This window comes from Macaca fascicularis, chromosome 11 (assembly GCF_037993035.2).
Source record: "Macaca fascicularis isolate 582-1 chromosome 11, T2T-MFA8v1.1".
NCBI lineage: Eukaryota > Metazoa > Chordata > Mammalia > Primates > Cercopithecidae > Macaca > Macaca fascicularis.
This window is the reverse complement of record NC_088385.1, coordinates 99,846,875-99,874,735: the sequence shown is the minus strand read 5'-3', so window position 1 is coordinate 99,874,735 and position 27,861 is coordinate 99,846,875. Positions and strand designations below refer to the sequence as shown.

The window sequence follows — 27,861 nt, the reverse complement described above, 5'->3', positions numbered from 1 at the left end:
GTGGGAGGATTGCTTGAAGCAGGGAGGCTCAAAGCTACAGGGAGCTGTGATTGTACCACTTCACTCAAGCCTGGGTGACAGAGCAAGACCCTGTCTCAAAAAAAAAAAAAAAAAAAAAAAATGCACTAAAGCAAGTTCCTTCCTGATGATTATACCTGACCATATAGTGATTTAACTTAAGGAAGCTGTGTATAACTTCAGCTTGATAATTTCTTTGGACAAAGACATTTTCATTATAATTTAGAAAGATGATTCACCAGTAGCAAGCCCCGTGTTGCATGTTTGCACATGTCTTAAAGTAAAAGGATAGTTTTACGCTATAGAAGTTAGAAAATGTAGATATAACTGGCATATTATCTTTAAATTCTGGAAGATTTAAATTCTGGAAGATTGAAGAACCAGTAAATTTAGGTTTGCAGTTTGATACTTCAGAAACTTAAAGTAGGATGCCAAATTTTCATTTTATGTATTAATTAATAAATGAAGTTGTGCATCTTGGATAAATTGTAAAAATTCGTTGTAAGCCGAGAAAAGCATAATGTGGCAGTACAGGTGGTAGGATAAAGAACAAAATAGAAAATTCCAACAATAAAAAATTTGTTTTCTTAAAACCTTTGTATACTTTCATTTTTTTAATTTTTAAAAAATTTAGTTTGCTTTAATTTTTTTTGTTTTGTTTTGTTAGGCCACAATAAGCCAGCTAAGGAGTGAACTTGCCAAAGGCCCCCAGGAAGTTGCTGTATATGTACAGGAACTACAAAAACTGAAAAGTTCAGTTAATGAATTAACACAAAAAAATCAGGTGAGAATTTTAAAGCTATATATAATAGTAAATTGATTTCATGTATTTTAAATATTAATATTACATAATTTAAAAATATATTGGCATAGTACAATGTAATTTATTCTGTATTTTTTTTTTAGTGTTTAATATGTTCACATTATTATGCAAACCAGTCTCCAGACCTTTTTTCATTTTGCAAAGTTGAAATTTTATAACTGTTAACTCTACATTCCTCATTCTCTCTAGCTCCTGGAAGGTTCCAGTCTACTTTCTATCTCTAAAATTTGACTACCCTAGGTGCCTCATATAAGTGGAACCATACAGTATTTGTCTTTTCAAAATGTTGTTTTTAAAATTTTTTCAACCTTGGGTTACTACATCTAACAGTATTTGTCTTTTTGTGACTGACTTATTTCACTTAACATAGTGTCCTCAAGGTTCATTCATGTTATAGCTTCTGTCAGAATTTGTTTTTAAGGCTGAATGACATTTTATTGTGTGTATATATGTTATTGATTCATCTGTCGATCAACACTTGGATTGCTTCTATCTTTTGGCTGTTGTGAATAATGCTACATTCAACATGGCTGTACACATATCTCTTTGTCACGTTGCTTTCAATTCTTTACCTGTAAGTGGAATTGGTAGATCATATGATACTTCTATTTTTAATTATTTGAGGAACTATCATACTGATTTTCTTTTTTATTATTATACTTTAAGTTCTAGGGTACATGTGCATAACGTGCAGGTTTGTTACATATGTATTGTGCCATGTTGGTGTGCTGCACCCATTAACTCGTCATTCACATTAGGTATATCTCCTAATGCTATCCCTCCCCCCTCCCCCCTCCCCACAATAGGCCCTGGTGTGTGATGTTCTCCTTCCTGTGGCCAAGTGATCTTATTGTTCAATTCCCACCTATGAGTGAGAACATATGGTGTTTGGTTTTCTGTTCTTGCAATAGTTTGCTGAGAATGATGGTTTCCAGCTGCATCCATGTCCCTACAAAGGGCACGAACTAATCCTTTTTTATGGCTGCATAGTATTCCATGGTGTATATGTGCCACATTTTCTTAATCCAGTCTGTCACTGATGGACATTTGGGTTGATTCCAAGTCTTTGCTGTTGTGAATAGTGCCACAATAAACATACGTGTGCATGTGTCTTTGTAGCAGCATGATTTATAATCCTTTGGGTATATACCCAGTAATGGGATGGCTGGGTCAAATGGTATTTCTAGTTCTAGATCCTTGAGGAATCGCCACACTGTTTTCCACAATGGTTGAACTAGTTTACAGTCCCACCAACAGTGTAAAAGTGTTCCTATTTCTCCACATCTTCTCCAGCACCTGTTGTTTCTTGATTTTTTTAATGATTGCCATTCTAACTGGTGTGAGATGGTACCTCATTGTGGTTTTGATTTGCATTTCTCTGATGGCCAGTGATGATGAGCATTCTTTTGTGTGTCTGTTGGCTGTATGAATGTCTTCTTTTGAGAAGTGTCTGTTCCTATCCTTTGCCCACTTTTTGATGAGGTTGTTTTTTTCTTGTAAATTTCTTTGAGTTCTTTGTAGGTTCTGGATACTAGCCCTTTGTCAGATGAGTAGATTGCAAAAATTTTCTCCCATTCTGTAGGTTGCCTGTTCACTCTGATGGTAGTTTCTTTTGCTGTGCAGAAGCTCTTTAGTTTAATTAGATCCCATTTGTCAATTTTCGCTTTTGTTGCCATTGCTTTTGGTGTTTTAGACATGAAGTCCTTGCCCATGCCTATGTCCTGAATGGTATTACCTAGGTTTTCTTCTAGGGTTTTTATGGTTTTAGGTCTAACATTTAAGTCTCTAATCCATGTTGAATTAATTTTCATATAAGGAGTAAGGAAAGGATCCAGTTTTAGCTTTCTACTTATGGCTAGCCAATTTTCCCAGCACCATTTATTAAATAGGGAATCCTTTCCCCATTTCTTGTTTTTGTCAGGTTTGTCAAAGATCAGATGGCTGTAGATGTGTAGTATTATTTCTGAGGGCTCTGTTCTGTTCCATTGGTCTATATATCTGTTTTGGTACCAGTACCATACTGTTTTGGTTACTATGGCCTTGTAGTATAGTTTGAAGTCAGATAGCATGATGCCTCCAGCTTTGTTCTTTTGGCTTAGGATTGTCTTGGCAATGTGGGGTCTTTTTCGGTTCCAAATGAACTTTAAAGCAGTTTTTTCCAATTCTGTGAAGAAAGTCATTGGTAGCTTAATGGGGATGGCATTGAATCTATAAATTACCTTGGGCAGTATGGCCATTTTCACAATATTGATTCTTCCTGTCCATGAGCATGGAATGTTCTTCCATTTGTTTGTGTCCTCTTTTATTTCATTGAGCAGTGGTTTGTAGTTCTCCTTGAAGAGGTCCTTTACATCCCTTGTAAGTTGGATTCCTAGGTATTTTATTCTCTTTGAAGCTATTGTGAATGGGAGTTCATTCATGATTTGGCTCTCTGTTTGTCTGTTACTTGTGTATAAGAATGCTAGTGACTTGTGCACATTGATTTTGTATCCTGAGACTTTGCTGAAGTTGCTTATCAGCTTAAGGAGATTTTGGGCTGAGATGATGGGGTTTTCTACATATATAATCATGTCATCTGCAAACAGGGACAATATGACTTCTTCTTTTCCTAACTGAATACCCTTTATTTCTTTCTCTTGCCTGATTGCTCTAGCCAGAACTTCCAACACTATGTTGAATAGGAATGGTGAGAGAGGGCATCCCTGTCTTGTGCCAGTTTTCAAAGGGAATGCTTCCAGTTTTTGCCTATTCAGTATGATATTGGCTGTGGGTTTGTCATAAGTAGCTCTTATTATTTTGAGATACGTTCCATCAATACCGAATTTATTGAGAGTTTTTAGCATGAAGGGCTGTTGAATGTTATCAAAGGCCTTTTCTGCGTCTATTGAGATAATCATGTGGTTTTTGTCTTTGGTTATGTTTATATGCTGGATTATGTTTATTGATTTGCATATGTTGAACCAGCCTTGCATCCCAGGGATGAAGCCCACTTGATCATGGTGGATAAGCTTTTTGATGTGCTGCTAGATTTAGTTTGCCAGTATTTTATTGAGGATTTTCACATTGATGTTCATCAAGGATATTGGTCTAAAATTCTCTTTTTTTGTTGTGTCTCTGCCAGGCTTTGGTATCAGGATGATATTGGCCTCATAAAATGAGTTAGGGAGGATTCCCTCTTTTTCTATTGATTGGAATAGTTTCAGAAGGAATGGTACCAGCTCCTCCTTGTACCTCTGGTAGAATTCGGCTGTGAATCCGTCGGTCCTGGACTTTTTTTGGTTGGTAGGCTATTAATTATTGCCTCAATTTCAGAGCCTGTTATTGGTCTATTCAGGGATTCAATTTCTTCCTGGTTTAGTCTTGGGAGAGTGTAAGTTTCCAGGAAATTATCCATTTCTTCTAGCTTTTCTAGTTTATTTGCATAGAAGTGTTTATAGTATTCTCTGATGGTAGTTTGTATTTCTGTGGGATCGGTGGTGATATCCTCTTTATCATTTTTTATTGCGTCTATTTGATTCTTTTCTCTTCTTTATCAGTCTTGCTAGTGGTCTGTCAATTTTGTTGATCTTTTCAAAAAACCAGCTCCTGGATTCATTGATTTTTTGGAGGGTTTTTTGTGTTTCTCTCTCCTTCAGTTCTGCTCTGATCTTAGTTATTTCTTGCCTTCTGCTAGCTTTTGAATGTGTTTGCTCTTGCTTCTCTAGTTCTTTTAATTGTGATGTTAGGGTATCAATTTTAGATCTTTCTTGCTTTCTCTTGTAGGCATTTAGTGCTATAAATTTCCCTCTACACACTGCTTTAAATGTGTCCCAGACATTCTGGTATGTTGTGTCTTTGTTCTCATTGGTTTCAAAGAACATCTTTATTTCTGCCTTCATTTCTTTATGTACCCGGTAGTCATTCAGGAGCAGGTTGTTTAGTTTCCATGTAGTTGAGCGGTTTTGATTGAGTTTCTTAGTCCTGAGTTCTAGTTTGATTGCACTGTGGTCTGAGAGACAGTTTGTTATAATTTCTGTTCTTTTACATTTGCTGAGGAGTGCTTTACTTCCAAGTATGTGGTCAATTTGGAATAAGTGCCTTGTGGTGCTGAGAAGAATGTATATTCTGTTGCTTTGGGTTGGAGAGTTCTGTAGATGTCTATTAGGTCCACTTGGTGCAGAGTTGAGTTCAATTCCTGGATATCCTTGTTAAGTTTCTGTCTTGTTGGTCTGTCTAATGTTGACAGTGGGGTGTTAAAGTCTCCCATTATTATTATATGGGAGTCTAAGTCTCTTTGTAAATCTCTAAGGACTTGCTTTATGAATCTGGGTGCTCCTGTATTGGGTGCATATATATTTAGGATAGTTAGCTCTTCCTGATGAATTGATCCCTTTACCATTATGTAATGGCCTTCTTTGTCTCTTTTGATCTTTGTTGGTTTAAAGTCTGTTTTATCAGAGACTAGAATTGCAACCCCTGCTTTTTTTTGTTTTCCATTTGCTTGGTAGATCTTCCTCCATCCCTTTATTTTGAGCCTATGTGTGTCTCTGCATGTGAGATGGGTCTCCTGAACACAGCAAACTGATGGGTCTTGACTCTTTATCCATTTTGCCCATCTGTGTCTTTTAATTGAACGATTTAGTCCATTTACATTTAAGGTTAATTTTGTTATGTGTGAACTTGATCCTGTCATTATGATATTAGCTGGTTATTTTGCTTGTTAGTTGATGCAGTTTCTTTCTAGCATCGATGGACTTTACATTTTGACATGTTTTTACAATGGCTGGTACTGGTTGTTCCTTTCCATGTTTAGTGCTTCCTTCAGGATCTCTTGTAGGGCAGGCCTGGTGGAGAAAATCTCTAAGCATTTGCTTGTCTGTAAAGGATTTTATTTCTCCTTCACTGATGAAAGTTAGTTTGGATGGATATGAAATTCTGGGTTGAAAATTCTTTTCTTTAAGAATGTTGAATATTGCCCCCCACTCTCTTCTGGCTTGTAGAGTTTCTGCCGAGAGATCTGCTGTTAGTCTGATGGGCTTCCCTTTGTGGGTAACCCGAGCTTTCTCTCTGGCTGCCCTTAACATTTTTTCCTTCATTTCAACTTTGGTGAATCTGACAATTATGCGTCTTGGAGTTGCTCTTCTCGAGGAGTATCTTTGTGGTGTTCTCTGTATTTCCTGAATTTGAATGTTGGCCTGCCTTACTAGATTGGGGAAGTTCTGGATGATATCCTGCAGAGTGTTTTCCAACTTGGTTCCCTTTTCCCCGTCACTTTCAGGCACACCAATCAGATGTAGATTTGGTGTTTTCACCTAATCCCATATTCCTTGAAGGCTTTGTTCATTTCTTTTTATTCTTTTTTCTCTAGACTTCTTGCTTCATTTCATTCATTTGATCATCAATCACTGATACTCTTTCTTCCAGTTGATTGAGTTGGTTACTGAAGCTTATGCATTTCTCATGTAGTTCTCGTGTCATGGTTTTCATCTCTATCAGTTCTTTTAAGGTCTTCTCTGCATTGATTATTCTAGTTATCCATTCATCCATTCTTTTTTCAAGGTTTTTAGTTTCTTTGTGCTCGTTACGTAGTTTCTTCTTTAGCTCTGAGAAGTTTGATCGACTGAAGCCTTCTTCTCTCAACTTGTCAAAGTCATTCTCCGTCCAGCTTTGTTCCGTTGCTAGTGATAAGCTGCATTCCTTTGGAGGGGGAGATGCGCTCTGATTTTTTGAATTTCCAGCTTTTCTGCCCTGCTTTTTCCCCATCTTTGTGGTTTTATCTGCTTTTTGGTCTTTGATGATGGTGACGTACTGATGGGGTTTTGGTGTGGGTGTCCTTTCTCCTTGTTAATTTTCCTTCTAACAGAACCCTCAGCTGCAGGTCTGTTGGAGTTTGCTTGAGGTCCACTCAAGTTTGCCTGGGTATCAGCAGCGGAGGCTGCAGAAGATAGAATATTGCTGAACAGCGAGTGTTGCTGTCTGATTCTTGGTCTGGAAGCTTCGTCTCAGGGGTGTACCCAGCCATGTGAGGTGTCGGTCTGCACCTAGTGGGGGATGTCTCCCAGTTAGGCTAATCAGGGTTCAGGGACCCACTTGAGCAGGCAGTCTCTCCGTTCTCAGATCTCAACGTCTGTGCTGGGAGAACCACTCCTCTCTTCAAAGCTGTCAGACAGGGATTTTTTTTTTTTTTTTTTTTTTTTTGAGATGGAGTCTCACTCCAGACAGAGACTTTTACATCTGCAGAGGTTTCTGCTGCTTTTTGTTTAGCTATGCCCTGTCCCCAGAGGTGGAGTCTACAGAAGCAGGCAGGCCTCCTTGAGCTGCAGTGGGCTCCCCCCAATTCGAGCTTCCTGGTGGTTTTGTTTACCTACTTAAGCCTCAGCAATGGCGGGCGCCCCTCCCCTAGCCTCACTGCCACCTTGCAGTTAAATCTCAGACTGCTGTGCTAGCAATGAGGGAGGCTCCGTGGGCGTGGTACCCTCCGGGCCAGGTGTGGGATATAATCTCCTGGTGTGCCGGTTGCTAAGACCCTTGGTAAAGCGCAGTATTAGGGTGGGAGTTACCCGATTTTCCAAATGTTGTGTGTCTCAATTTCCCTTGGCTAGGAAAAGGAATTCCCTTCTCCCTTGTGCTTCCCAGGTGAGGTGATGCCTCGCCCTGCTTCAGCTCTCACTGGTTGAGCTGCACCCGTGGACCACCATCGACTGCCCAACACACCCCTGTGAAATAGCAGCTGGAGGCTGGAGCTATTCCTATTTGGCCATCTTGGGCGCCCCCTGCCATACTGATTTTCATAGTTGTAACCCTTTTATATTCCCACCAACTATACCAGGGTTCCAGTTCCTCTACATCCTCACCAACACTTATTTTCTTTTTCTTTTTTGAGAGTGACCATCTTAATGGGTATAAGGTGGTGGTATCTCATTTTGTCCTTGATTTACATGCCCCTAATGACTAGGTTGTTGAACATCTTTTAATGTGCTTGCTGGCCATATGCAACAAAACTGGGTTCTGTTGTTGTTATTGAGTTGTAGGAGTTCTTTATATATTCTAGATACTAACCCCTTATCAGATACGTGATTTGCAAATATTTTATCCCATTCTGTAGTTATGTTAAATTTTGATGTAGTCTAATTTATTTACTTTTATTTTTGCTAAGGTCTATTTGGTGTCATATCCAAAAAATCATTGCTAAGCCTAGTGTCATGAAGCTTTTCTTTTGTTTTCTTCTAAGAGTTTTCTAATTTTTAGGTCTTACATTTAGGTTTTTGATCCATTTTGATTGAATTTTTGTATATAGTATAAGGTAAGGGTCTAATTTTATTCTTTTGTATGTGGATATCCATTTTCCCAGCAGCATTTGTTGAAAAGACTGTCCTTTCCCCATTGAATACTCTTGGCACCCTTGTCAGAAATTATTTGACCATTGTCTTCGTCTGTTTGGGCTCCTATAATAAGATGCTATAAACTGGGTAGCTTATAAACAGTAGAAATTTATTTTTTACTATTTTGGGGGCTGGGAAGTTCAAAATCAAGTTGCTAGCAGATTTGATGTCTGGTGAAACACTGCTTTCTGGTTCATAGATGTTGCCTTCTCACTGGGTCCCACATGGTGAAAAGAACAGATACCTCACTGGGGCCTCTTTTGTAATTCAATTCATGAGAACTCAACCCTGAGGACCTAATTACCTCTGAAATGCCCACCTCCTAATACCATCTCCTTGAGGGTTAAGTTTCAGTATATGAATTTTGGGGGGACACAGATGTTCAGACCATAGCAACAATATATGCAAAGGTTTATTTCTGGCTGTCTATTCTATTCCATTGATCTCTATGTCCATCTTTATGCTAGTACCACACTGTTTTGATTATTGTAGCTTTGTAATAAGTTTTAAAATCAGGAAGGTAAGCCTTCCGCTTTGTTTTGTATTTTTAAATGTTAATATTTTCTGCATTGTTTCTTTATAAATGAACAACATTGGCCAGGCGCAGTGGCTCACGCCTGTAATCCCAGCACTTTGGGAGGCCAAGGCAGGCAAATCACCTGAGGTCAGGAGTTTGAGACCAGCCTGACCAACATGGTGAAACCCCATTTCTACTAAAAATACAAAAATTAGCCAGGTATGGTGGCACATGCCTGTAATCCCAGCTACTTGGGAGGCTGAGGCAGGAAAATCACTTGAACATGGGAGGCAGAAATTGCAGTGAGCTGAGATCATGCCACTGCACTCCAGCCTGGGCCACAGAATGAAATTCCATCTCCAAAAAAAAAAAACAAAACAAAAACAAAAACCCAACAACAACAACAACAACAACAAAACAAAAACAGAAAAGCAACATATAGTATTGTGTTTGGGGGTAGGGGAGGTACTAATATTAATACTTTTTCCCTTTGTCTTTACTTTTTTAGTGATGGGGCAGTAGAGAGTTATTAAACCCTTTTATTCAAAGATGTGAATGTGTTGGTTCATTTGTAATAACCTGAACTTAACATTTTGGTGAAATATAGTAAGGAAAAAGTTAAGAAAGAAAAAAATAGGGCATAAGGGAAAAAAGAGAAATATGCTTAGCTATAAATACTAAACCTCCTGCCAACAGCCGTGTGTATGAGCTTGGAAGTAGATGCTCCAATCCTAGTCAAGTTTTCAGAAACTGTAGCTCTGGCCAGCAGCTTACTATAACCTCATGAAAGACCCTGAGGTGAAATCGCCCAGTTAAGCCACTTCTAGATTCCTGACTGTCAAAAACTATATGAGATAATAGATACTGTTTTCGGCTGCTGCCGTGAAGTTTCAGGGTAATTTGCTGCCCTTGGCCAGCACTTCTCTTTACATTCTCAAAATGATTAAGGACTCTAAAGAGCCATTTTTGGGGTGAGTTTACAGCTATGGACACTTGCCATATCGAAATTTAAAAGGAATTTAAAAATATTTATTTATTTAAAAAATATTAACTCATTAAATATTAACATAAATAACATTTCTTATGAAAAATGACTATTTTTCTAAAACACAAGAATTCAGCAAGAAAAATAATTGTGATGTTTTACGTTTTTGGAAACCTCTATAATGTCTAGCTTAATATAGGACAGATAGATTCTCATATCTGCCTTTACATTAAATCTATTGTAGCATGTGGTTGAAGTATATGAAGAAAATTTAGTCTCACACAGATATGTGGTTGGAAAAGGAAGGTATATTTTAATACCTTTTTCAGATAATTGTGGCTTTCTTTATTTGATACTGTGCTCAAATTTGATAATAGTATCTTAAAAGTTAGTTATAATGTAGAATCTGAAACCGTATCAGTGGACTTTTTGTACCCTTTAACATTAAAATTTGGTCTATCTTGCCTTTTGAGTGGATCTTTTCCTGTGCATGATTTTGTAAGATCATGCATTAGTCATGTGGAAAATATTGGTTCATTGAGTTACTCAGATCTTCCAAATTTTGACACATTTTATTGTACAATATAAAAACAGTTACATTTGTCAATATCACTATGAATCTCAGAAGGCTTTAAATATGAGGAAGCTGTCAAGCTCATGGTGGTGGATACATGTTTTCCAAAATTCTAAACTGTATTCGAAAGCTTGAGTTTTATTACTGACAACAAATGCTCTCAATTCTATTCTTTAAAGTGACAGATTTCCTTCCTTCTCAAGTCTGACTAATAATAGTTTATCGGTCTTTCTAGTAAAAGTGGTTTCATAAAAAAAAAAAAAACACGTGTGGCTAGTTCAGTGTAACTCAGTCACATGAGTACTTTTCTTCATGACAACTGTATTATACTTTGGTGTGGAGCAGAAATGCTCCATGTATAATTCCTATTTTTTATTTTTCTTGCTACTACAAATATTCAAATATTATAGCTGGAACATTCATATATAAATCTTATGCATTTGTACAAGAATTTCTCTATGTTAGATACTCGAAGTGAAATTCCTGTCCTGTAGGACAGACACATGCTCAGATTTACTAGATGACCTCCAGCTATTTTCCAAAGTAATTATACCAGTTTACCATTACCCCTTTCCCCATCAACTCTTGGTGTTGACTGATGTTTAAAATATAATCTTTTATAGCTGTGCTTTTCCCTAGTAAAATTCTAGATCCTTGCTCCCCTTTTATCTCCTGTCAAACTACACGGAGAAAACTTCTACATAATTTAGTTTTGCCTTTGTCCCTCTGTTTGATTTTTAATTTCTTTGAACCCAGAGCTTACCTTCTATCTCTTGGAAGCTGACCAGGATATGTAGAGTAGCAATTTACATGCAGTGGGTGTTTACGATCAGTGTAATTTATTATGTATTTCTCAAACATTAAGCTCCTAATAAAGGACATGATTTGATATTGGTAGCTGAAATGTACAAATACTCTAGCATACATTTTGTGTGTGTCTGTGTGTATATTCACACATGCACATTATTGAAAGAAGTACTGTGGCTATTTTATGAATAATACATAGAATCAAGATTATTTTAGTGTGTTCGAATTGGAACATTACTTATTAGGGAATAATAAGACCTTCTACTAATTTTAATAATGCCTTACATAAATTTAACACTTTGCAGTTTTGTTTTGTTTTTCCCAAAGGGTTTCTCTGGTCAGGATTTGGTCACCAGTCAGTACAAGCCCACAGTTGTTTCTGCCTTTTCTTATTATCCTCACTATCTGCCTCTCTCACCCCTCCTTACCCCATGTCTTTGGTAAACCATAATTATTGACAGTGGTGATTTTCAAGTGCTTTGAATTTGGAATCTCTCTACTTGGTCATTTGAAGGCTATTACGTGAAATGTCCTGGGCAGCTTTTGTGGGTCACAGGTAGTATCAACGTGGATAGGTAACATTGCAATATATAACGGATGGAAAAGATAATTGCTTTTGTGTTAATGTCAAAGTTTTCAGGTTTAAACCAGTATTTTATAATTACTAGTCTTGAAAACGTAAAAACACAATGGAAAAATTGAAGAAACTTTCTTGTTAGTTTTCAATAAAAATAACTTCTGACATTTAAACAGCTCAATTAACTGTTACCTTATAAATTCTAAACAAAATTATATTGCTTATCTACAGTCACTACTGTAATATAATATAGGTCATTGTAAGAGACAGATAGTTTTTGGGTCTCACCTTTCATCCCTTCTCTGTCCTCCATTGCTCTCATTTTTCACCAGCCCCAGTTCTAAGGTGCTCACATGCCGAAGTGGAAGCCAGATTTGGCCAGTAGTTATTATATAGCTGTGTCTTACCACTGCATTGCAAAGTGGTATATTGATAAGAACAGTATGGTACAGTGGTCACAGGCATTCTTAAATCTCAGTTTTGACACTTACCGTCTGTGACACTAAGCCTCTGAAAGTCTGTTTACTCTCCTGCTAAGAAATATTATTATACCCACTTACCTCTTAGGATTAATAGGAACATTACATAAATTAATAGAAGGTAAAGTGCTTATTGACTTTTAGTAAGCACCTTAGTGAATGTTGGTTGTTGTTGGTGTTTTTTTTTTTCATAAATGAGAGAGAGTCTTGCTCTTTTGCCCAGGCTGGAGTGCAGTGGCATGATCTCGGCTCACTGCAATCTCTGCCTCCCTGGTTCAAGAGATTCTCCTGCCTCAGCCTCCTGAGTAACTGGAATTACAGGTATTCACCACCATGCCCGGCTAATTTTTGTATTTTTAGTAGAGTCGGGGTTTCACCATGTTGGTCAGGCTGGCTCAAACTCCTGACCTCGTGATCTGCCCACCTCGGCCTCCCAAAGTGCTGGGATTACAGGTGTAAGCCACGGCACCTGGCTGGTTGTTGTTTTTAATTGTTAAGTGTTGTGATACAGGATTGGGTCAAGACTAAGGTGAGAGTTTTCCTAATTTACTGCCTAGTAAATCAGAAAAGGCTTTTGTATAAAACATAACATTTTAGCTGAGTCTTTAAGGTTGCTAAGGAGCATTTCACGTGACAGAGGGATTAAGACATTTCATTTTGAGAGCTAGGTGTACAAAAGGCATAGAACAATGTAAGAGCATATGTATCTCATAAAATAAGAGACATTGGAGAGCTACAAAGTAGTTTAATTTGTTCATTCTCACCAAGCTATTCTGAGGAACAAGTGAGATGAGATCTCTGAAATAACTTTGTAACCTATAAAGCATTAAAAAATGGCATTCTTTTTGTATTCATTTTATTACTTGAGCAAGTAACAAACGAAAAATGGAGCCTAATATAGGGAAATTGTCACTGTAAGAATATATATTGAGATAACAATTGGTGAGAAAATAAAAAGGGACTGGATATTTGGAAGGGAAGAATTTTGCTTACCCAAATGATAATTAGGTTATGACAAAGGAATAACATGCATTTTATAATTTAAATTTGAATAGGATATATTTTAGGGAGTACAAATTGATTTATTGAATGTCTCAGTTGTGTTATGAAAAATGTATTGGATTTAGAACCATAATCCATGACTCTGCCATTTGACCAATCATATCAGGCTCTGTCAACTTCACCTTCCTCATCTGTAAAATCTCTATCTCATATTTTGTTGTGAAGATGAAAATGGAGAAGTGAAAATGCTCTTATTATTTTTTAATGAATTTCACTATACTTTAAAAAGTCACTCTTCAAAAACCTTGTATTCACTATAATATTTTCTTCAGATTCCATGAGAAGAGCATAATAAAAGTGAAAAGTTTTAATAATATAGTTAGCCTTTTGCCTGTAAAAATTACAAAGTGTTAGTGGATTAGGTTCTTTTAAAAAGAAAGAAAGTGGTTCTGGTACTTTTAAAGAAAATTTAATTCTCTTTCATCTGTGTAATAATGCTGGCAGATTTTGGTTATTTTTTTTTAGGACAGGGAAATTTTAAACAGTCCCTAGTTGTTGCCATATATTTTTGCCTTTTAAAGAGTGAAACTATCAGCCGGACACAGTGGCTCACACCTGTAATTCCAGCACTTTGGTAGGCCGAGGCAGGTGGATCACAAGATCAGGAGATCAAGACCAGCCTGGCCAACATGGTGAAACCCTGTCTCTACTAAAAATACAAAAAATTGGCCGGGTGTGGTGGCGGGCCCCTGTAGTCTCAGCTACTTGGGAGACTGAGGCAGGAGAATGGCGTGAACCCGGGAGATGGAGCTTGCAGTGAACCGAGATGGTGCCACTGCACTCCAACCTGGGTGCTAGAGCTAGACTCGGTCTCAAAAAAAAAAAAAAAGAAAAAAAAGTGAAACTATCTCAAGGGTGTATAGAAATGGTGGGATTAGTTGGTTACTTTCTAAGTAAGTCTGTGAGGAAGAAGACTCTAACTCATTATGAGCCTTAATTTTTGTAGCATATTTTAAAAGGTATGTTCCACCCAAGTTCTCAGTGTGTATGAACATGGTTGCATTTATGAAATTCAGTAACTTAGAATTCTCTTTAAAAAAGATTATTTATAGATTAATAAATAGACTTAATTTGCTTACAAACTCTAAAACAAATGTTGTTTTCCTAAATAAAACAAAGGTAGAATTATGTCAAGAAAAATTTGGAATTACAAAGAAATTTTTATAAAAAGACAATTTTTCTAACATATAGTTGAATCAGAAGTGTTATTTTTTTCTGTAATTTTCTTGGCTTTGTGTCTTTTTTTCTGTTTTTGTTGCTTGGTCAAGGCACACATCTTTTAGCTAATTTTGCTGTAAACTTAGTGTTTGCTCTTCTTACTTTTAAGTCTGTCTGTCATCCTCTCTTATACATATTCTTTTTTTTTCTTGTTTTTGTGACAGGGTCTTGCTCTTGTTGCCCAGGCTGGAGTGCAGTGGCGTGATCTTAGCTCACTGCAGCCTTTAACTCTTGGGCCCAAGCATACCTCCTGCTTTAGCCTCTCAAGTAGTTAGGTCATACCGCCATGCCTGGCTAATTTTTTTTTCTTTTGTTAGAGATAGGGTCTTGCTGTATTGCCCAGGCTGATCTTTAACTCTTGACCTCAAGTAATCTTTCTGTCTCAGCCTTACAGAGTGCTGGGATTACAGCTGTGAGCTGCTGCACCTGGCCTCTGTTATATATACTTTTATCATCTTTCCGGACACTGCTCTTCCATAGTATATTCCTGTTTGATAATTAACATTAGCTTATTTTTTCTTAGACAAATGTTCGAGAACCTTTATTCCTGCGTTTCCCATGTTGGGGAATGCAACAATAAAGATCTATTATCTATTATCCCCTGTCAGATAATAGGGTTTTGCTGTCACCCCACCTGAAACTTGTTTGCCTTTTCCTTCGTGTCTTATACATTTATATAGAGCAGATGGCATGTATCATGTGTATGTATTACATGATTTTTCCCATCGCTTTTGAAACCAGGCTCAAACTTCATGGTATTTAGATGATCTTACTAGTTAGCTCCCCTTGACTTTGCTCATTTTTTAAAAAAACTGTGCCTTAAGAAATTTGACATACTTTTCTATTAGTCAATTCTGACTCGTGCATTATGTTTTAACTTTCTTAGAAAGGTTTTTTTTGTTGTTGTTGTTGTTTTGTTGTGTGATTTCATTTAGAGTATATTCTGTTTAAGGTATGAAGGCTTTGATTGGTCTCTCCTATTTCAGTATCATCCCCTTCCAGCACACTGCATATTAGTTTGTACACTAAAGGTCCACTAACTGACTCACCAGGTACTTACAATAGCTTCTTATCCTGGTTGGATGTCTTACAGAATTTAGTTAAAATTCTGATCCATATTTTATGCTTAAATATGTTTACTTTAAAGTTTAGTGTTAATTTTTACAACCCCACTGAGACTAGGCTTTGACATTAGATTAGGTTGGTTGTTCCAGGTCTTTGATTAGAAGTGTTATTTTTATGTTTTATACTTGATAGCATTGAGTAAAATGACAAAATTTAAGGCAGGTGAGTGATAGCTTTAGATCATTTTTTAATACACCTAGAAAAAAATTTGAATTAGTCTTAGCTTGTGACTCTAAAACTTGGTCTTTAACAAGAAGAGCATAAAACGATGCAATCAATAGGTTAGGTGCATTATAACAGTGGATGATACTGCTGCGCTAAAGCTCTTACCAACTATGAAACTGCACAGTGAAAAATCAAATTTTGCATAGTATATTGTTACTCAAAATAATTTGTTGGTAGAAAGGTAGTTTCAATTTTTAACTCAAATGGAAGAATATAAATATGTCACATACCCTTAAAAATCCAGTAGATTTTATTATTTTTATTTTATGTCAACACTTGCTTGGAAATTCTTAAGTTGTATTAGTAGAGTTTAGTCAAGTGGACCAATACTGAAATCACGAATTAGTATGTAATGATTTAATTCTTGACTAGAACATTGTCACTGTTTTATATTTTAATATTGACTAAAATGTATACTAGGAGACAGTACTGCTCCAAAGATTGTTCGAATAATTGGAGTAATTTAAAATATTAGAAAAGGAAATAAATTGTTAAATTTATATTTTAGACCTTGACAGAGAACTTGCTGAAAAAAGAACAAGACTATACTAAGTTAGAGGAGAAACATAATGAAGAATCTGTGAGTAAAAAGAATATTCAGGCAACCCTTCATCAAAAAGACCTAGATTGTCAGCAGCTTCAGTCAAGATTGTCTGTATCTGAAACCTCACTGCATAGAATACATGCAGAACTAAGTGAAAAAGGAGAAGCTACTCAAAAGCTCAAAGAAGAATTATCTGAGGTAGAGACCAAGTACCAACATCTAAAGGCGGAGTTTAAGCAGCTACAACAACAGAGAGAAGAAAAAGAGCAGCATGGGTTACAACTCCAAAGTGAAATTAATCAAGTAAGAGCTGTTAATTTTATTTATTGTAATTCTCCCTCTGGTTTCTTCTTCATGTTCTTGATGGTTATTTGATCATAATATAGTTCATGTTGAAAAAATATTGTCATTTTAAAAGATTAACTCTTAACTTTTATATCCTGTAGTGTTGTCAGATCTCATTTCTTTTAATTTCCGTTTCCCTTAAGAAAAAAAATTATAATATCCATTTTACAGCTTTGTGGGGAATTGTTTATGAATTGATATTATAAATTGCTTAGGATGGTACCTGGGGCATGTAGGTACTCACAAGGTTTTAGCTATTATAATTAATTTAAATTGTTGACCATTCTTTCATTTGAAATTTTTTTGTTACAAAATTTTAAAAGCATCATTATTATAAAACAAGCAGCATACAGATTATTTTTTTAAAATCATGTGTTTTAGGGAAAATTTTTTTTGAAAATAAATAAAAATTAGATATTTCATAGAAAGTAAATCAGCCCTAATGCTGCAGCTATTTTCTATAGGTAAATAATACATGAATTACATATATATAGAATATATAATATATATTGTATATTTATGAATATAATATATATTATATATTTATGAATATAAATATATATTTATATAGTGTATATATATACAATATATCATATGATATTCATGTCATATATTGATATATATAATTCATATATTATTTACCTATATGGCTTATATTTTGAACTATATTATTTACCTATACAAAAGTATTTTGTATAGGTTAGTCTAGCTTAAAGGCACAAAGTATTTTGTATAGGTTAATAATATAGTGGCTATCAGATGAAGTTTAATACAAGTTTTGACTTTGCCATTAACTTAATTTTTTGCCTGTGTTCTAATTATTGCGTTAGGTAACATTGAAAATTGGTTGAAAATGGAAATTGGGGGATATTCAAGTCTTCAGCTACTTTTTTGATAATGTTCAGCTGTTTTTCTAAAATGACAGTGATACTTTATTTTACTATAATTAATAATTTTCATGGCTTTCTATCCTTTAGTAATAATAATAATAATGATTATGTTAGTAATTTAATGAGCTTCAGTTATATTTCAGAAATTAGAGTAAGCACTTCACATATGCTAATACTAATTTTTGAGTTTGGACTGTGAGTTCCATGATACAGTGAATCAGAAGAGTTAAAAATATTTCTGTAACATGTGTTCTCCTTCCCTGTTTCTGCTAGCCCTGTCCTCCTTGTTTCACTCTTAAACCACTCTAACAACTGCAAACTGATCTGCCTTCCTACTTGCCCCTGACAAACTGATCCTTTATATAGGCATCAGAGTAATCTATATTAAAGGCAAATCTTACCATGTTCCAACCATGCTTTAAGCCCATTAATAACTCTTTATGACCTAATGGATTAAGTTGAGGTCTCTTGTTGTAACATGCAGTATCCATAGTGGTCTTGTTGGCCTTCCTCCTCAGCAATTTACCCTTCTTTTCCTTATTCTTCACTGCAAGAATACGGAAGTGTCTTTAGTTTTTTCCTATATGTTGTGCTGTGTCTTGCTTTTGTTGTATCATTCAGTCTGCCTTCTTGACCTGAAATATTCTTTTCATTCTTCTTCACCTTGATAGATACTATTTACTTCACTTGTCACTTTTTATAATTTTTTTTTTAAAGAACAAGATCATGTTCTTTATAGCAACATGGATGGAGTTGGAGGCCATTGTCCTAAGTGAACTAATATAGGAACAGAAAATCAAATACCACATGTTCTCTCTTAAAAGTGGAAGCTAAATATTAAGTACATATGGACACAAAGAAGGGAACAACAGATGGCCAGGCCTGCTTGAGGGTGGAAGGTGGGAGGAGGGTGAGGACCGAAAAACTACCTATTGGGTACTGTGTTTATTACCTAGGTAATGAAATAACCTGTACACCAAACCTCTGTGACATGTAATTTACCTATATAACAAACCTGCACATGTACCCCTGAACCTAAAATAGAAGTTAAAGATTTGAAAAAATTTAAGAAATACATTTAGAGGGTACAAGTGCAGATTTCTTGCATGTATATATTATGTAATGGTGAAGTCTGGACTGTTAGTGTACCCATTGCCCATATAGTAACCATTGTACCCAACAGGTAATTTTTCAACCCTCACTCGCCCCCCTCCCAGCACTCTCCCTAGAAATCCTTTCTAAACATGCCACTGCTTCCCCACACTCAAGATAGCTTAAGCATGTACATATCTTTAATATTTTACTTATACCATAATATAGTTTATCATAATTTATGTCTTTCTTTACTAGACTCTGAACTCTTTGGGTGCAAAGACCATGTCTTATTCATTTTTTATTTTTACTACCTGGCATTTTACTTGGTTTTTTTTGTTGTTGTTGTTTTGTTTGTTTTTTTTTGAAGACAGAGTTTCACTTTGTCACCCAAGCTGGAGTGCAGTGGCATGATCTCGGCTCATTACAGCCTCCATCTTCCGGGTCCAAGCAGTTCTCATGCCTCAGCCTCCTGAGTAGCTGGGACTTCAGGCATATGCTACCACACCCAACTGATTTTTTGTGTTTTAGTAGATACGGGGTTTCACCACATTGCCCAGGCTGGTCTCGAACTCCTGAGCTCAGGCAATCCACCTTCCTCAGCCTCCCAAAGTGCTAGGATTACAAGTGTGAGCCACCGTGTCCACTCAGCATTTTGATTGTTAATCTGCTTATGTTTTAGTGAGTGAATGAATGAATAAATGTAAGCATTCATAATGGAAGGAAACTGAGCCATGGCGATATCAATGAATAACTTAAACTAACTTACATATTTGAGTTTTAGTTCAGATAAACAAATTTAGCATTTTTGCTTTCTTTTTTCCTTTTTCTTTTTCTTTTTTGAGATGGAATCTCGCTTTGTCTCTGCTGGAGTGCAGTGGCAAGATTTCAGCTCACTGCAACCTCCGCTTCCCGGATTCAAGCCATTCTCCTGCCTCAGCCTCCTGAGTAGCTGGGATTACAGGCATAAGCCACTGTGCCTGGCAGCATTTATGCTTGCTAAAAGACACATGCCTCATTTACTAGGGGATACAGAAATGAATAAGAAACAGTACCTACTTTTAATAATTATGTAAATCTTAGGGGAGGATAAGGCAAGTACTATAGATCATACTAAAGATTATGAGAATTATAATAAAAGGATTCCATATATTATGGGTAATTGGAAGAGTTTCTTTCTTCTGTTCCCCCCTGTAGTACTTCAGCTGTTGTAATTTTTTATCCAATTATGTGATCAGGAAATCTTTGTATTAGGGAGAGGTGGTACTTGGAATTGGGAATATCAGATAGGTTTTGACAGGTGGCAGTTTGAAAGCAGATGTGTCTTCCAGCCAGAGGGATTAGTGAGAGCAAACTAGTGGCAGGAAAGTGTTGTAAGAGGCAGGAAGGGACACTGATTTCCTGTTAGGATAGAGTATGTATAACTGGGGTGGACTACTCATGATGGTTCTTAACTGCCTTAGTTTTAATTGGGTGGCATTTGTAAAGTTAATGAATGAAGGTCACTATATATATATATGATCATTTCCTCTATTTTATTTAGAAATTATGTGCCAATGTGAGGACTTGGGAATGCACTGGGCAGTATCCAATACCCAAATATAAAACGTTAACTGTAGTAGTTCTTGGCTATGGAAAACCAACAAGAATCACTGTGGAATTTTAAACAATACTGTAGAATAGATCTGAGTGTGTACTAAGTGTCTTAATTTTTAAGTTGTATTTTATTCTTTTAAGTTTCTGAAAATTCCAACACTTATCTCCGAACAAGAGCCTGCATTTGTTTTAAGAGAGCAGTAACATAACACAAAAACAAAAATTGTGATGTTTAACCATAATTGTATGTGATTCATTATAATATATGATTAAAATTCAGTTGCAGTTAAAATTACTATATAAAATCTTAGGTTTCCCCAAAGTATCATGAAAATTAAGATATTGTACTTATTTTGGTGAAAGGTAAAACATTGTTTGGAAAGTAGGTGGTCGTGTGTGTGTGTTTATACATATGTACATACATTTTTTTTCTTTTTTTAAAGTTACATAGCAAACTTCTGGAGACAGAGCGCCAACTAGGGGAAGCTCATGGTAGGCTAAAGGAACAAAGACAGCTTTCAAGTGAAAAGTTGATGGATAAAGAACAACAAGTGGCTGATTTACAACTCAAACTTTCTCGGTTAGAAGAGCAGGTAAGCTAGCATTTATTGATAGGCTTGAGGTATCTTTAACATGATTATGATTCATCAATCTGTTAATTGTCAGAGCTTTAATTGGACTTTAAGTAAAGTGCAAATTTATTACTCTCCAGTAGCAACATCCTGCTTATTAACTACATTAAGTCATTTTGTTGTAATTGTATTTCCTAAAGTTCTCAACAAAAATGCACAAAGAAAACTTACTCTTTCAGCTTTAGGCAGGAAAAATACTGGGGGCGAACCCATCAGGCTGCTAGAGTCTTCCTACTCAGGAAGGACTACTTCCTAATGAAACAGTAAACTATGAATTGTTGGTAAATTCATTAATGACATGTAGTTGGTATATATAAACTTTGAGTTTCCACTTAAGGATTTTTGCTTTTAAAAATTAAGCATGTATTTGAATGCTGTCCCTCATTAGACTTGCAGTTGCTATAAATGATGCCTGTAATATAAAGTAAAAGTTACTAAATTACATCTTTATTGCAATTAAACACATTATTTTTTAGTTTTAAGTTTTTAATTTTTAATTTAATTTTATTTGTTTTTGAGACAGGGTCTCAACTCTGTCACCCTGGCTGGAGTGTAGTGGCACAATCTCGGCTCACTGCAACATCCGCCTCTTGGGTTCAAGCAATTATCCCGCCTCAGTCTCCCCAGTAGGGACTACAGATGTGCGCCACTACGCCTGGCTAATATTTGTATTTTTTGGTAGAGATGGAGTTTTACCATGTTGACCAGGCTGGTCTTGAACTCCTGACCTCAAGTGATTTGCCTGCCTCAGCCTCCCAAGGTGCTGAGATTACGGGTGTGAGCCACCATGCCTGGCCGGAATTAAACACATATTCTACAATAAAATCTGCAGCTTCAGCAATAGATTTTCTTCTAGACCTAAAATCTTAGATGTGGTAAATGATCGTATTCTTTTCCAATAAGTGATAATTACGACTATTAAGAAAAAAAAATAAAAGAAATACTGATATGTGGTTTAAATTATTGTTACAAATTTATATGTAATTCCTTGATCATACTAGTTTACAAAAAAATTAATAAACTAAATGCCAGCCTGGAGAAAGTTCTTTTAGGATAAGCCTATTTATAGAAAATAGTTTCTTTAACATGAGATTAAGATTCTATAAGTAATGAGGTACTGCTTTTTTTTTTGTTTTTCTTTTTTCAGTCCTTTTTTTTTTTTTTTTTTTTTTTTTTTTTTTAATTTATTTATTATTATTATACTTTAAGTTGTAGGGTACATGTGCATAACGTGCAGGTTTGTTACATATGTATACTTGTGCCATGTTGCTGTGCTGCACCCATCAACTCGTCATTTACATCAGGTATAACTCCCAATGCAATCCCTCCCCCCTCCCCCCTCCCCCCTCCCCATGATAGGCCCCGGTGTGTGATGTTCCCCTTCCTGAGTCCAAGTGATCTCATTGTTCAGTTCCCACCTATGAGTGAGAACATGCGGTGTTTGGTTTTCTGTTCTTGTGATAGTTTGCTAAGAATGATGGATTCCAGCTGCATCCAAGTCCCTACAAAGGACTCAAACTCATCCTTTTTTATGGCTGCATAGTATTCCATGGTGTATATGTGCCACATTTTCTTAATCCAATCTGTCACTGATGGACATTTGGGTTGATTCCAAGTCTTTGCTATTGTGAATAGTGCTGCAATAAACATACGTGTGCATGTGTCTTTATAGCAGCATAATTTATAATCCTTTGGGTATATACCCAGTAATGGGATGGCTGGGTCATATGGTACATCTAGTTCTAGATCCTTGAGGAATCGCCATACTGTTTTCCATAATGGTTGAACTAGTTTACAATCCCACCAACAGTGTAAAAGTGTTCCTATTTCTCCACATCCTCTCCAGCACCTGTTGTTTCCTGACTTTTTAATGATCGCCATTCTAACTGGTGTGAGATGGTATCTCATTGTGGTTTTGATTTGCATTTCTCTGATGGCCAGTGATGATGAGCATTTTTTCATGTGTCTGTTGGCTGTATGAATGTCTTCTTTTGAGAAATGTCTGTTCATGTCCTTTGCCCACTTTTTGATGGGGTTGTTTGTTTTTTTCTTGTAAATTTGTTTGAGTTCTTTGTAGGTTCTGGATATTAGCCCTTTGTCAGATGAGTAGATTGCAAAAATTTTCTCCCATTCTGTAGGTTGCCTGTTCACTCTGATGGTAGTGTCTTTTGCTGTGCAGAAGCTCTTTAGTTTAATGAGATCCCATTTGTCAATTTTGGCTTTTGCTGCCATTGCTTTTGGTGTTTTAGACATGAAATCTTTGCCCATGCCTATGTCCTGAATGGTACTACCTAGGTTTTCCTCTAGGATTTTTATGGTATTAGGTCTAACATTTAAGTCTCTAATCCATCTTGAATTAATTTTCGTATAAGGAGTAAGGAAAGGATCCAGTTTCAGCTTTCTACTTATGGCTAGCCAATTTTCCCAGCACCATTTATTAAATAGGGAATCCTTTCCCCATTTCTTGTTTCTCTCAGGTTTGTCAAAGATCAAATGGCTGTAGATGTGTGGTATTATTTCTGAGGACTCTGTTCTGTTCCATTGGTCTATATCTCTGTTTTGGTACCAGTACCATGCTGTTTTGGTTACTGTAGCCTTGTAGTATAGTTTGAAGTCAGGTAGCGTGATGCCTCCAGCTTTGTTCTTTTGACTTAGGATTGTCTTGGAGATGCGGGCTCTTTTTTGGTTCCATATGAACTTTAAAGCAGTTTTTTCCAATTCTGTGAAGAAACTCATTGGTAGCTTGATGGGGATGGCATTGAATCTATAAATTACCTTGGGCAGTATGGCCATTTTCACAATATTGATTCTTCCTATCCATGAGCATGGTATGTTCTTCCATTTGTTTGTGTCCTCTTTGATTTCACTGAGCAGTGGTTTGTAGTTCTCCTTGAAGAGGTCCTTTACATCCCTTGTAAGTTGGATTCCTAGGTATTTTATTCTCTTTGAAGCAATTGTGAATGGAAGTTCATTCCTGATTTGGCTCTCTGTTTGTCTGTTACTGGTGTATAAGAATGCTTGTGATTTTTGCACATTAATTTTGTATCCTGAGACTTTGCTGAAGTTGCTTATCAGCTTAAGGAGATTTTGGGCTGAGACAATGGGGTTTTCTAAATATACAATCATGTCATCTGCAAACAGGGACAGTTTGACTTCTTCTTTTCCTAACTGAATACCCTTGATTTCTTTCTCTTGCCTGATTGCCCTAGCCAGAACTTCCAACACTATGTTGAATAGGAGTGGTGAGAGAGGGCATCCCTGTCTTGTGCCAGTTTTCAAAGGGAATTTTTCCAGTTTTTGCCCATTCACTATGATATTGGCTGTGGGTTTGTCATAAATACCTCTTATTATTTTGAGGTACGTTCCATCAATACCGAATTTATTGAGCGTTTTTAGCATGAAGGGCTGTTGAATTTTGTCAAAAGCCTTTTCTGCATCAATTGAGATGATCATGTGGTTCTTGTCTTTGGTTCTGTTTATATGCTGGATTATGTTTATTGATTTGCGAATGTTGAACCAGCCTTGCATCCCAGGGATGAAGCCCACTTGATCATGGTGGATAAGCTTTTTGATGTGTTGCTGAATCCGGTTTGCCAGTATTTTATTGAGGATTTTTGCATCGATGTTCATCAGGGATATTGGTCTAAAATTCTCTTTTTTTGTTGTGTCTCTGCCAGGCTTTGGTATCAGGATGATGTTGGCCTCATAAAATGAGTTAGGGAGGATTCCCTCTTTTTCTATTGATTGGAATAGTTTCAGAAGGAATGGTACCAACTCCTCTTTGTACCTCTGGTAGAATTCAGCTGTGAATCCATCTGGTCCTGGACTTTTTTTGGTTGGTAGGCTATTAATTGTTGCCTCAATTTCAGAGCCTGCTATTGGTCTATTCAGGGATTCAACTTCTTCCTGGTTTAGTCTTGGAAGAGTGTAAGTGTCCAGGAAATTATCCATTTCTTCTAGATTTTCCAGTTTATTTGCGTAGAGGTGTTTATAGTATTCTCTGATGGTAGTTTGTATTTCTGTGGGGTCGGTGGTGATATCCCCTTGATCATTTTTAATTGCGTCGATTTGATTCTTCTCTCTTTTCTTCTTTATTAGTCTGGCTAGTGGTCTGTCAATTTTGTTGATCTTTTCAAAAAACCAACTCCTGGATTCATTGATTTTTTGGAGGGTTTTTTGTGTCTCTATCTCCTTCAGTTCTGCTCTGATCTTAGTTATTTCTTGCCTTCTGCTAGCTTTCGAATGTGTTTGCTCTTGCTTCTCTAGTTCTTTTAATTGCGATGTTAGAGTGTCAATTTTACGTCTTTCCTGCTTTCTCTTGTGGGCATTTAGTGCTATAAATTTCCCTCTACACACTGCTTTAAATGTGTCCCAGAGATTCTGGTATGTTGTATCTTTGTTCTCATTGGTTTCAAAGAACATCTTTATTTCTGCCTTCATTTCGTTATGTACCCAGTAGTCATTCAGGAGCAGGTTGTTCAGTTTCCATGTAGTTGAGCGGTTTTGAGTGAGTTTCTTAGTCCTGAGTTGTAGTTTGATTGCACTGTGGTCTGAGAGACAGTTTGTTATAATTTCTGTTCTTGTACATTTGCTGAGGAGTGCTTTACTTCCAATTACGTGGTCAATTTTGGAGTAAGTATGATGTGGTGCTGAGAAGAATGTATATTCTGTTGATTTGGGGTGGAGAGTTCTATAGATGTCTATTAGGTCTGCTTGCTGCAGAGATGAGTTCAATTCCTGGATATCCTTGTTAACTTTCTGTCTCGTTGATCTGTCTAATGTTGACAGTGGAGTGTTGAAGTCTCCCATTATTATTGTATGGGAGTCTAAGTCTCTTTGTAAGTCTCTAAGGACTTGCTTTATGAATCTGGGTGCTCCTGTATTGGGTGCATATATATTTAGGATAGTTAGCTCTTCCTGTTGAATTGATCCCTTTACCATTATGTAATGGCCTTCTTTGTCTCTTTTGATCTTTGATGGTTTAAAGTCTGTTTTATCAGAGACTAGTATTGCAACCCCTGCTTTTTTTTGTTCTCCATTTGCTTGGTAAATCTTCCTCCATCCCTTTATTTTGAGCCTATGTATGTCTCTGCGTGTGAGATGGGTCTCCTGAATACAGCAGACTGATGGGTCTTGACTCTTTATCCAGTTTGCCAGTCTGTGTCTTTTAATTGGAGCATTTAGTCCATTTACATTTAAGGTTAATATTGTTATGTGTGAACTTGATCCTGCCATTATGATATTAACTGGTTATTTTGCTCATTAGTTGATGCAGTTTCTTCCTAGCCTCAATGGTCTTTACATTTTGGCATGTTTTTGCAATGGCTGGTACCGGTTGTTTCTTTCCATGTTTAGTGCTTCCTTCAGGATCTCTTGTAAGGCAGGCCTAGTGGTGACAAAATCTCTAAGCATTTGCTTATCTGTAAAGGATTTTATTTCTCCTTCACTTATGAAACTTAGTTTGGCTGGATATGAAATTCTGGGTTTAAAATTCTTTTCTTTAAGAATGTTGAATATTGGCCCCCACTCTCTTCTGGCTTGGAGAGTTTCTGCTGAAAGATCTGCTGTTAGTCTGATGGGCTTCCCTTTGTGGGTAACCCGACCTTTCTCTCTGGCTGCCCTTAAGATTTTTTCCTTCATTTCAACTTTGGTGAATCTGGCAATTATGTGTCTTGGAGTTGCTCTTCTCGAGGAGTATCTTTGTGGCGTTCTCTGTATTTCCTGGATTTGAATGTTGGCCTGCCCTACTAGGTTGGGGAAGTTCTCCTGGATGATATCCTGAAGAGTGTTTTCCAACTTGGTTCCATTTTCCCCCTCACTTTCAGGCACCCCAATCAGACGTAGATTTGGTCTTTTTACATAATCCCATACTTCTTGCAGGCTTTGTTCGTTTCTTTTTCTTCTTTTTTCTTTTGGTTTCTCTTCTCGCTTCATTTCATTCATTTGATCCTCAATCGCTGATACTCTTTCTTCCAGTTGATCGAGTCGGTTACTGAAGCTTGTGCATTTGTCACGTATTTCTCGTGTCATGGTTTTCATCTCTTTCATTTCGTTTATGACCTTCTCTGCATTAATTACTCTAGCCATCAATTCTTCCACTTTTTTTTCAAGATTTTTAGTTTCTTTGCGCTGGGTACGTAATTCCTCCTTTAGCTCTGAGAAATTTGATGGACTGAAGCCTTCTTCTCTCATCTCGTCAAAGTCATTCTCCGTCCAGCTTTGATCCGTTGCTGGCGATGAGCTGCGCTCCTTTGCCGGGGGAGATGCGCTCTTACTTTTTGAATTTCCAGCTTTTCTGCCCTGCTTTTTCCCCATCTTTGTGGTTTTATCTGCCTCTGGTCTTTGATGATGGTGATGTACTGATGGGGTTTTGGTGTAGGTGTCCTTCCTGTTTGATAGTTTTCCTTCTAACAGTCAGGACCCTCAGCTGTAGGTCTGTTGGAGATTGCTTGAGGTCCACTCCGGACCCTGTTTGCCTGGGTATCAGCAGCAGAGGCTGCAGAAGATAGAATATTTCTGAACAGCGAGTGTACCTGCCTGATTCTTGCTTTGGAAGCTTCCTCTCAGGGGTGTACTCCTCCCTGTGAGGTGTGGGGTGTCAGACTGCCCCTAGTGGGGGATGTCTCCCAGTTAGGCTACTCAGGGGTCAGGGACCCACTTGAGCAGGGAGTCTGTCCCTTCTCAGATCTCAATCTCCGTGTTGGGAGATCCACTGCTCTCTTCAAAGCTGTCAGACAGAGTCGTTTGCGTCTGTGCAGAGGTGTCTGTGTGTCTTAGTTTACTGTGCCCTGTCCCCAGAGGTGGAGTCTACAGAGACAGGCAGGTTTCCTTGAGCTGCTGTGAGCTCCACCCAGTTCGAGCTTCCCAGCAGCTTTGTTTACCTACTTAAGCCTCAGCAATGGCGGGCGCCCCTCCCCCAGCCTCGCTGCTGCCTTGCCGGTAGATCACAGACTGCTGTGCTAGCAATGAGGGAGGCTCCGTGGGTGTGGGA

At 37.1% G+C, this 27,861-nt stretch overlaps 1 protein-coding gene across 3 annotated transcripts in view; it reads left to right on the top strand.

Moving 5' to 3' along the window:
* Positions 1-27,861, top strand: part of EEA1 (early endosome antigen 1) — a 169,619-nt gene that overhangs the window by 87,232 nt on the left and 54,526 nt on the right. For all 3 annotated transcript variants that reach the window (XM_074007513.1, XM_005571853.4, XM_045365692.2), the window contains 3 exons: positions 686-802; positions 16,280-16,618; positions 20,682-20,831. In XM_074007513.1, the coding sequence (XP_073863614.1) occupies positions 686-802; positions 16,280-16,618; positions 20,682-20,831 (606 nt within the window). The remainder of the gene's footprint in view (positions 1-685; positions 803-16,279; positions 16,619-20,681; positions 20,832-27,861) is intronic.